Genomic DNA, 11,365 nt, shown 5'->3' with positions numbered 1-11,365 from the left:
CCCCAACCAGTAATGCTGAAGAAGCTGAAGTTGAACGCTTCTATGGAGACCTAAAAGATCTTGTAGAACTAACACCCAAGAAATAAGTCCTTTTCATTATAGGGGACTGGAATGCAAAAGTAGGAAGTCAAGAAACACCTAGGTTAACAAGCAAATTTGGCCTTGGAATGCAGAATGAATCAGGGCAAAGACTAACAAAGTTTTGCCAAGAAAATGCACTGGCCCTAGCAAACACCCACTTCCAACAACACAACAGAAGACTCTATACATGGATATCACCACGTGGTCAACACCGAAATCAGATTGATTATATTCTTTGTTGTCAAAGATGAAGAACCTCTACAAAGTCAGAAAAACAAGACCAGGACCTGACTGTGGCTCAGATCATAAACTGCTTATTACCAAATTCAGACCTAACTTGAAGAAAGTAGGGAAAACCGCTAGACCATTCAGGTATGACCTAAATCAAATCCCTTATAATTATACAGTGGAAGTGAGAAATAGATTTAAGGGCCTAGATCTGTAGATAGACTGCCTGATGAACTATGGAATGGGATTTGTGACATTGTACAAGGATCAAGACCATCCCCATGGAAAAGAAATGCGAAAAAGCAAAATGGCTATCTGGTGAGGCCTTTCAAATAGCTGAGAAAAGAAGAGCGGTGAAAAGAAAAGGAGAATAGGAAAGAAATAAGCATCTGAATGCAGAGTTCCAAAGAATAGCAAGGAGAGATAAGAAAGCTTTCTTCAGTGATCAATGCAAAGAAATAGAGCAAAAGAACAGAATGGGAAAGACTAGAGATCTATTCAAGAAAAATTAGAGTTACCAAGATAACATTTCATGCAAAGAATGGGATCGATAAAGGACAGAAATAGTCTGGACCTAACAGAAGCAGAAGATATTAAGAAGATGTTGCAAGAGCACACAGAAGAACTGTACAAAAAAAAGATCTTAATGACCCGGATAATCACGATGGTGTGATCATTCGTCTAGAGCCAGACATCCTGTAATGTGAAGTCCAGTGGGCTTTAGAAAGCATCACTACGAACAAAGCTAGAGGAGGTGATAGAATTCCAGTGGAGCTATTTCTAATCCTGAAAGATGATGCTCTGAAAGTGATGTGCTCAACGTGCCAGCAAATTTGGAAAACTCAGCAGTGGCCACGAGACTGGAAAATGTCAATTTTCATTCCAGTCCCAAAGAGAGGCAAGGCCACAGAATGCTCAATCTACTGCACAATTGCACTCATCTCACACGATAGTAAAGTAATGCTCAAAATTCTCCAAGCCAGGCTTCAGCAATATGTGAACTGTGAACGTCCTGATGTTTAAGCTGGTTTTAGAAGGCAGAGGAACCAGAGGTCAAATTGCCAACATCCACTGGACCATGGGAAAAGCAAGAGAGTTCCAGAAAAACATCTCTTTCTGTTTTATTGACTATGCCAAAGCCTTTGACTGTGTGGATCACAATAAACTGTAGAAAATTCTGAAAGAGATGGGAATAGCAGACAATCTGACATGCTTCTTGAGAAATCTGTATGCAAGTCAGGAAGCAACAGTTTGAACTGGACATGGAAGAACAGACTGGTTCCAAATAGGAAAGGAAGTGCACTCTCCATTTTCATTTCTAATTTTATTGATTTGATTTTTCTCTCTTTGTTTCTTGATCAGTCTGGCTAATGGTTTGTCAATTTTATTTATCGTTTCAAAGAACCAGCTTTTGGCTTTGTTGATTTTTGATATGGTCTCTTTGGTTTCCTTTGCATTTATTTCTGCCCTAATTTTTTAAGATTTCTTTCCTTCTAATAACTCTCGGATTCTCCAATTCTTCCTCTTCTAGTTGCATTAGGTGTAGAATTAGGTTATTTATTTGACTTTTTTCTTGTTTCTTGAGGCATGCCTGTATTGCTATGGGCTTTCCTCTTAGCACTGCTTTTATAGTATCCCACAGGTTTTGGTTTGTTGTGTTTTCATTTTTATTAGTTTCTATGCATATTTTGATTTCTTTTTTGATTTCTTCTGTGATTTGTTGGTTATTCAGCAGTGTATTGTTCAGCCTCCATATGTTGGAATTTTTAATAGTCTTTCTCCTGTAATTGAGATCTAATCTTAATGCATTATGGTCAGAAAAGATGCTTGGAAGGATTTTGATTTTTTTGAAATTATCAAGGTTAGATTTATGGCCCAGGATGTGATCTATCCTGGAGAAGGTTCCATGAGCACTTGAGAAAAAGGTGAAATTCATTGTTTTGGGGTGAAATGTCCTATAGCTATCAAATAGGCCTAACTGGCCTAATGTATCATTTAAAGTTTATGTTTCTTTGTTAATTTTCTGTTTAGTTGATCTGTGCATAGGTGTGAGTGGAGTATTAAAGTCTCCTGCTTGCATTGTGTTATTGCTAATTTCCCCTTTCATACCTGTTAGCATTTGCCTTACATATTGCAGTGCTCCTATATTGGGTACATATATAATTATAATTGTTATATATTCTTCTTGGATTGATCCTTTGATCATTATGTAGTGGCCTTCTTTGTCTCTTTTCACAGCCTTTGTTTTAGTCTATTTTATCAGAAATGGAGAGATCACAACAGAAAAAACAGACATACAAAGGATCATAAGAGACTACTATCAGCAATTATATGCCAATAAAATGGACAACGTAGAAGAAATGGACAAATTTTTAGAAATGCACAACCTTCCAAAACTGAACCAGGAAGAAATAGAAAATCTTAACAGACTCATCACAAGCACCAAAATTGAAACTGTAATCAGAAATCTAGCAAACAAAAGCCCAGGTCCAGACGGCTTCACAGCTGTATTCTACCAAAAGTTCAGCAAGAGCTAACACCTATCCTACTCAAACACTTCCAGACAATTGCAGAGGAAGGTAAACTTCCAAACTCATTCTATGAGGCCACCATCACACTAATACCAAATCCTGACAAAGATACTACAAAAAAAGAAAACTTCAGGAAGATATCACTGATGAACATAGTTACAAAAATCCTCAACAAAATTCTAGCAATCAGAATCCAGAAACACATTAAAAAGATCATGCACCATGACGAAGTGGGCTTTATCCCAGGGTTTCAAGGATTCTTCAATATCCACAAATCAATCAGTGTAATTCATCCCAGTAACAAATAGAAAAATAAAAGCCATATGACTATCTCAATAGATGCAGAGAAGGCCTTGGACAAACTTCAACATCCATTTATGATAAAAACTCTCCGGAAAGCAGGAATAGAAGGAACATACCTCGACATAATAAAAGGAATATATGACAAACCCACAGCAAACATTATCCTCAATGGTGAAAAATTGAAAGCATTTCCCCTAAAGTCTGGAACAAGACGAGGGTGCCCACTTTCACCACTACTATTCAACATAGTTCTGGAAGTTTGGGCCACAGCAATCAGAGCAGAAAAAGAAATAAAAGGAATCCAAATTGGAAAAGAAGTAAAACTCTCACTGTTTGCAGATGACATGATCCTCTACATAGAAAACCTTAAAGACTCCACCAGAAAATTACTAGAGCTAATCAATGAATATAGTAAAATTGCAGGATATAATATTAACACACAGAAGTCTCTTGCATTCTTATACACGAAAAATGAGAAAGTAGAAAAAGACATTAAGGAAAAAATTCCATTCACCATTGCAACATCCGCCAGTCCATGTCTGACGTATGGTGCAGCTTGCTTGGGGCTGGTGCATGGGGATGACCCAGAGAGATGTTGTGGGGAGGGAGGTGGGAGGGGGGTTCATGTTTGGGAACGCATGTAAGAATTAAAGATTTTAAAATTTAAAAAAAATAAAAAATTAAAAAAAAAATACTTAGGAATATATCTACCTAAAGAAACTAAAGACCTATATATATAACACTATTAAACACTGATGAAAGAAATCAAAGAGGACATAAATAGATGGAGAAATATACCATGTTCATGGATTGGAAGAATCAATATAGTGAAAATGAGTATATTACCCAAAGCAATTTACAAATTCAATGCAATCCCTATCAAGCTACCAGCCATATTTTTCACAGAAATAGAAAAAAAAAATTTCAAGGTTTGTATGGAAATACAAAAAACCTCGAATAGCCAAAGCAATCTTGAGAAAGAAGGATAGAACTGGAGGAATCAACTTGCCTGACTTCAGACTCTACTACAAAGCCACAGTCATCAAGAGAGTATGGTCCTGGTACAAAGACAGAAATAAAGATCAATGGAACAAAATAGAAAGCCCAGAGATAAATCCACACACATATGGACACCTTATCTTTGACAAAGGAGGCAAGAATATTCAATGGAGTAAAGACAATCTCTTTAACAAGTGGTGCTGGGAAAACTGGTCAACCACTTGTAAAAGAATGAAACTACATCACTTTCTAACACCACACACAAAAATAAACTCAAAATGGATTAAAGATCTAAACATAAGGCCAGAAACTATAAAACTCCTAGAGGAGAGCATAGGCAAAACACTCTCTGACATAAATCACAGCAGGATCCTCTATGATCCACCTCCCAGAATTCTGGAAATGAAAGCAAAAATAAACAAATGGGATCTAATTAAAATTAAAACCTTCTGCACAGCAAAGGAAACTATAAGCAAGGTGAAAAGACAGACTTCTGAATGGGAGAAAATAATAACAAATGAAGCAACTGACAAACAACTAATCTCAAAAATATAAAACCAACTTAGGCAGCTCCATTCCAGAAAAATAAACGACCCAATCAAAAAATGGGCCAAAAGAACTAAATAGACATTTCTCCAAAGAAGACATACGGATGGCTAACAAACACATGAAAAGATGCTCAACATCACTCATTATGAGAGTAATGCAAATCAAAACCACAATGAGGTGCCACTTCACACGAGTCAGAATGCCTGTGATCCAAGAATCTGCAAGCAATAAATACTGGAGAGGGTGTGGAGAAAAGGGAACCATCCTACACTGTTGGTGGGAATGCAAACTAGTACAGACACTATGGAGAACAGTGTGGAGATTCCTTTAAAAATTGCAAATAGAACTGCCTTATAACCCAGCAATCCCACTTCTGGGCATACACACCGAAGAAACCAGAATTGAAAGAGACATATGTACCACAATGTTCATCGCGGCACTGTTTATAATAGCAAGGACATGGAAACAACCTAGATGTCCATCAGCAGATGAATGGATAAGAAAGCTGTGGTACACATACGCAATGGAGTATTACTCAGCCATTAAAAACAATACATTTGAATCAGTTCTTATGAGATGGATGAAACTGGAGTCTATTATACAGAGTGAAGTAAGCCAGAAATAAAAACACCAATACAGTATACTAACACATATATATGGAATTTAGAAAGATGGCAATGATGACCCATTATGCGAGACAGCAAAAAAGACACAGATGTGTATAGCAGACTTTTGGACTCAGAAGGAGAGGGAGAGGGTGGGATGATTTGGGAGAATGGCATTGAAACATGTATACTATCATGTAAGAATTGAATCGTCAGTCTATCGAATCGCCAGGATACAGCATGCTTGGGGCTGGTGCACAGGGATGACCCAGAGAGATGTTATGGGGAGGGAGGGGGGAGAGGGAGTTCATGTTTGGGAACGCATGTACACCCGTGGTGGATTCATGGCAATGTATGACAAAACCAACACAGTACTGTAAAGTAAAATAAAGTAAAAATAAGAATAAATGAATTTAAAAAAAACTTAAAAATAAGGAAGAAAATAGTGCATCAAGGCTGTATACTGTCACCCTGCTTATTTAACCTCTATGCAGAGTACATCACAAGAAATGCTTTACTGGAAGAAACACAGGCTGGCATCACGACTGCTGGGAGAAATATCAATAACCTCAGATATGCAGATGACTCCACCCTTATGGCAGAAAGTGAAAAGGAACTAAAAAGCCTCTTGATGAAAGTGAAAAAGGAGACTGAAAAAGTTGGCTTAAAGCTCTACTTTCAGAAAACAAAGAACCTGGCATCCGGTCCCATCACTTCATGGGAATTAGAGGAGAAATAGTGGAAACAGTTTCAGACTTTATTTTTCTGGGCTCCAAAATCACTACAATGGTGACTGCAGCCATGAAATTAGAAGACACTTACTCCTTGGAAGAAAAGTTATGACCAACCTACATAGCATATTCAAAAGCAGAGACATTACTTTGCCGACTAAGGTCCGTCTAGTCAAGGCTATGCCTTTTCCTGAGGTCATTGTATGTATTTGAGAGATGGACTGTGAGGAAGGCTGAGTGCCGAAGAATTGATGGTTTTGAACTGTGGTGTTGGAAAAAAAAAAAAAAACTCTTGAAATTTCCTTGGACTGAAAGAAGATCCAACCAGTCCATTCTGAAGGAAATCAGCCCTTGGATTTTCTTGGAAGGAATGATGCTCAAGCTGAAGCTCCAGTACTTTGGCTACTTCATGCGAAGAGTTGACTCATTGGAAAATACTGTGATGCTGGGAGGGATAGTGGGCAACAAGAGAAGGGGACGACAGAGGGTGAGATGGCTGGATGGTATCATTGACTCAAAGGACGTTAGTCTGTGTGAACTCCAGGAGTTGGTGATGGACAGGGAGGGCTGGCGTGCTGCCATTTGGTGGTTGCAATGTGTCGGACATGACTGAGCGACTGAACTGAACTGAACAGAAAGTTACCTGGCCTCAAAAAGAGCTGAGAAGAGTAGTGAAGCTAAACAAAAAGAGAAAAAGGAAAACGATACACATTTGGATGCAGAGTCCTAAGGAATAGTAAAAGGAGATAACACCTTCCACAGTTATCAAAGGCAATAAATAAAGGAAATAAATAGAATTGTATCCTTACTGATCTCGTCAAGAAAATCAGAGATTCCAGGGGAAAATTTCATACACAGGTGGGCACAATAAAGGACTGAAATGGTACAGACATAACAGAAGTAGAAGCTATTAAGAGGAGGTGGGAAGAATAAACGGATGAACTATGCCCAAAGGATCTTCATGACCCAGTGAAGGACGATGGTATGATCATTCACCTAGGGCTGGACGTCCTGTAATACAAAGTCTACGGGACTTAGGAAGCATACTTACAAATAAAGCTCGTGGAGATGATGGAATTCGGTTGACATATTTCAAGTCCTGAAAGAAGATGCTCTGAGTGTACTGTCCTCCATATGCCAGCAAATTTTGGAGCCTCAGCTGTGGCCAGAGGACTGCAAATGGTCAGTTTTCATTCCAACCACAAAGAAAGGAAATCCAAAGAATGTCCACAAAACTGCTTAATTGCACACATCTTGCACAGTCACGGAGAAGGCAATGGCAACCCACCCCAGTACTCTTGCCTGGAAAATCCCTTGGATGGAGGAGCCTGGTAGGCTTCAGTCCATGGGGTCGTGAAGAGTCAGACACGACTGAGCGACTTCACAGTTTCTTTTCACTTTCATGCACTGGAGAAGGAAATGGCAACCCACTCCAGTGTCCTTTCCTGGAGAATCCCCGGAAGAGCAGAGCCTGGTGGGCAGCTGTCTATGGGGTCGTACAGAGTCGGACAAGACTGACACGACTTAGCAGCAGCAGCAACAGCAGAGTCACAAAGAACTGCTCAAAATTCCCCAAGCCAAGTTTCAACAGAATGTGAACCATGAGTTTCCAGATGTTCAATCTGGATTTGCAAAGGGCAGGGGAATCCGAGATTAAATTGTTAACACCTATTGTGTCCTCCAAAAAGCAAGAGAACTCCAGGAAAGCATCTACTCCTATTTGCCTATGCAAAAGACTTTGATTGACACAACAAAATAACACAAGAGAAAAATGACATGAAAACGTGAAATTTCTTCAAAACACGGGAATACATGCCTCCCGAGAAATCGTACATCCATGTAAATATCATAAATATCTATCAACTTGGAAAATTTTCTCAGTAAATAGCAAAGGTGAATTATGATAGTAGTGCAGGTTATAGAATGTTGTTGAGTAATGTGTAGAGCATTTGATTGGTTACTACATTTCTTTATTGATAATTCAGTACACACTTAAAATGTGTCATTGGCAGGCTCTATGTTTCAGCTGATGTGAAAGATACATTGAGACCTGATATCTCTGTTCTCCTTCATGGGAGGGCAAACAGAAGCTCCTTCCAACCCGAAGAAAGTGTTGAGAAAAAGTTGTGAGAAGGGGCTTAGCATGATTGAAAATAATTTGCGTGATTGTAGCTTCAGAAGCACAGTATAAGAGAAAGATAATGAAATTACTAAGGAAAACAGATATCATGGTGTTCCAGAACTTTTTAACCACGCTGATGTGCTGCAGTCACCACCAGGAATTTATTCTGTCTCTGTGGCGACAGGTAAGCAACGTATAAAAATACAGTTGGAATTATAGGGTGGAATCTTGGTGTCAGGAAATAAAGAGGGTCCTTAAGGACAGCAGAGCAAAAATGACCCGATAGAATACCACTTGTAAAGTACATATCTTGTGCTGACCATGGGCCAGCCGCTGATTATGTCATGTTATCTTTGTGATCACAGTGATGGCATAATTGTGATCAAGATTTTGGACGTGCTACAATATCTATATTTTCAAGGACAGAATGAATTTCTATAATGAAAGCAATCGCTGTCTAACCTTTTAAGAATCTACCAGTAACTAATAGAATATAATATGTGAATCCACTAAAGTTCATACTGTGTATTTTCATTTTTCTAACTTTATTTGCATATCTTCCTTCACCCATACCATCCTAATTTAGGCACCCCTTCATTTCATCAGGGATGATTTCAAAAATCACTTTACATCCATTACCTCTTTTCCCTTTGTTCTCATTTTCTTGCTTACAAATATTATATCAGGTGTCATTTACCTAGGATGCATAACAAATATTTTCTTGAACTGATGAGTTTATAAAACCATGCAGTAAAATAGCCTCATTTTACTCTTCCTAGTTTGAAAATAAAAAATGAAACTATGAAGATGAACATGGAAATTTATTGTTCAAATACAAGAACTGTAGCTATTTGTTGACATCTCCGAACATAAATTTCAATCTCCTTTAGGCTCCATAATCTGATACCTATTTGGTAGGTCAGTTTTGATTAGGATGGTTTTCACATATTGATGATTATTGATGAGTATACTCGATAGAGAGGAGGCAGATGTATAAGCGATTGTTGGCACTGAGAACCATGAGTTGCCTCTCTCTTGCAGGTTAAGAAAAGGACTGTCATGGGCTGACATATCGCTATGCCTGTCTGGAAATTTAGAAGGTTCCACCATCAGTCCAGAATAACTGCTCTGTAATGGAGATACGATGTGGTTCCCAGAAGTAGATGTAGTTGTAGTAGCAAAGTCCTCAACGTGGCCGTTTACTTGAGTGTATCTGCTCTGTGAGTGCCAATTTAAAATGCTCAACTTTTTTAAAACTTCAGATTGATCTACCACAATCTGGTCAGTGTGTCTAACTGATATTGCTGATGGGGTAGGTAAGTCGCATGGAGATAGGGCACGTGTATTAGCAACTACCTGGCTGGTATGAGGCTTTTGTATGAAAGGCACACTTAAACTTGTGGAGGCTGGAAATGCACTCTCTCCACTCATTTCTGGAAGAAATTCCGAGTTATGATCATCTTTTTTGACACTTACTTTAGCATGCTTCTTGTTACCTTGAACTAATGAAGATATTGGAGACACATTGTTAATTCCAACTCTTCTTTGCATTCTTGCTAAAAGTTGGGGATGGCCTCTTTTGAAATTTGGATTATAGTAGGTCTGTAACTAAAATCAAAGAATAAAATTATTTAGTTTCTTTATAAACCAAGGTAAAACTAACAAAGAAAGCTAAGCTATAAAAATGTATCCCTTTAATGGAACCAATTAAATAACATCAAATAAAATACCTCTGTTGGTAGTTTTAACAGGTTACATGTTAGAAAGAATATGCTCAACTAAAAGTATGTTATATATATACAGTAAATACCATTTTAAGTAGCTTCAGAACTTATGTCAGGTTTCAAGTTGCTAGGACAGTTTGTTAACATCCAATATTTTAACCTCCAGCTGTTTAAACTTCAAAAAAATAAAACTTTTTCAATAATTTTTTAACTCAAGTTTAAATTCTGTTCTAGCTACATATATGAACATGCTTTCTAGGTTACATGGTTTAATCTGACATTTTGGCAATAAGTGAAAATTTTGGAATACCTTACGCAAAAGAGAGATGTTGTTTTCTTCTTCCAGAAAGACAGGTAGTGAAGCCGATCTTTGAACAGTTTGTCGGTTTTTATGAAATCCATAAAGGTTAAGCTGTCGAATTAAACTTTTCATACTCTTGGTTTCAAATATTCTGAAAGGATCCTTTCTTTCCAAGACTTCTTTCTTGAAGAGTTCTTCATTGATCACTATACATGTGCCTGTCTCATCCCACCAAATAGATTCAAACTGATCACTTTCAACTATATTCCAAAGTTTTTGTGGAAATGTGAGTGAAAGAAAATCATTCACATCATCTGTTTGAGAGACAGAATATGTGTAGCGTGGCCTTTTGATCACAAGATCCTCAGACAAAGCCTGAAAAGCATATTCTTCAATCATAGATCTCAAAACTGAGTCCCCAATTGTATAATCATACAAAGAAGGTCTAATGGAGGTTTCTGAACCAGCGGATTCATTTTTAGGAGGCCCATCTTGAATTTCTGAAGAAATATGTGCCATCTCAGAGAAACATTTCTTCAGATTATTTTCTCATTTGGCTGGTTCAACTTCAAATGATGTCTGCCTGGCCTGCAGAGAGAAACTCTCTAGACCATCACAGAGATCCTCCCAGTCAAAAAGCTGTGACACCGCAAAATCACTGGTCTCCTAGCAATCGAAGGTTTGTTGTGACATCACAAAGTCACTGGTCTCCTAGCAATTGAAGGGTAATGTTCAACCAGTGTTTACCTCAGCATCAACTTAAAATACAGACTGTTTACAGAAATAGTAACAAAAACCATGAAGCATGCAAAATCTCATTACTAAAGATTTGTTGTTGTTGTTGTTGTTGTTGTTGTTGTTGTGTTTGGGATGGCCTTTCTCTTTCTGGCAGTTTGTGGTTCCTCTTTATTGTGGGGGTTCCTCCCTGTGGGTGGGGTTGGACGAGTGGCTTGTCAAGTTTCCTGGTTAGGGAAGCTTGTGTCAGTGTTCCGGTGGGTGGAGCTGCATCTCTTCTCTCTGGAGGGCAATGAAGTGTCCAGTAGTGAGGTCTGAGATGTCTATGGGTTTGCTGTTTGGGCAGCCTGTATATTGAAGCTCTAGTCTATGTTCCTGTGTTGCTGGAGAATTTGCGTGATATGTCTTGCTCTAGATAATATTGGCTCTTTGGTGGTGCTTGGTTTCAATGTAGGT

The 11,365-nt window shown here is 38.3% G+C and overlaps 1 protein-coding gene across 1 annotated transcript; it reads right to left on the bottom strand.

Annotated features, from left to right (window-relative positions):
• Positions 1-9,025: 9,025 nt before the first annotated feature.
• LOC108634541 (heat shock transcription factor, Y-linked-like) lies at positions 9,026-10,693 on the bottom strand. The gene is made up of 2 exons (XM_018044487.1): positions 10,184-10,693; positions 9,026-9,757 (listed from the first exon to the last, which is right to left on the bottom strand). The coding sequence occupies exons 1-2, from the start codon at positions 10,691-10,693 to the stop codon at positions 9,026-9,028; spliced, it is 1,242 nt and encodes a 413-aa protein (XP_017899976.1).
• Positions 10,694-11,365: the final 672 nt, after the last annotated feature.

This window comes from Capra hircus, unplaced genomic scaffold, assembly GCF_001704415.2.
Source record: "Capra hircus breed San Clemente unplaced genomic scaffold, ASM170441v1, whole genome shotgun sequence".
Taxonomy (NCBI): Eukaryota; Metazoa; Chordata; class Mammalia; order Artiodactyla; family Bovidae; genus Capra; species Capra hircus.
Note: the sequence above shows the minus strand (reverse complement) of the source record. Positions and strands in the feature narration are given on the sequence as shown.

Coding starts and splice junctions, on each gene's coding strand:
- LOC108634541 (XM_018044487.1), bottom strand. CDS start 10,693: ATGGCACATATTTCTTCAGAAATTCAAGATGGGCCTCCTAAAAATGAA. Junction 9,758..10,183: donor ACATCTCTCTTTTGCGTAAG/GTATTCCAAAAT, acceptor CTTTGATTTTAG/TTACAGACCTACTATAATCC.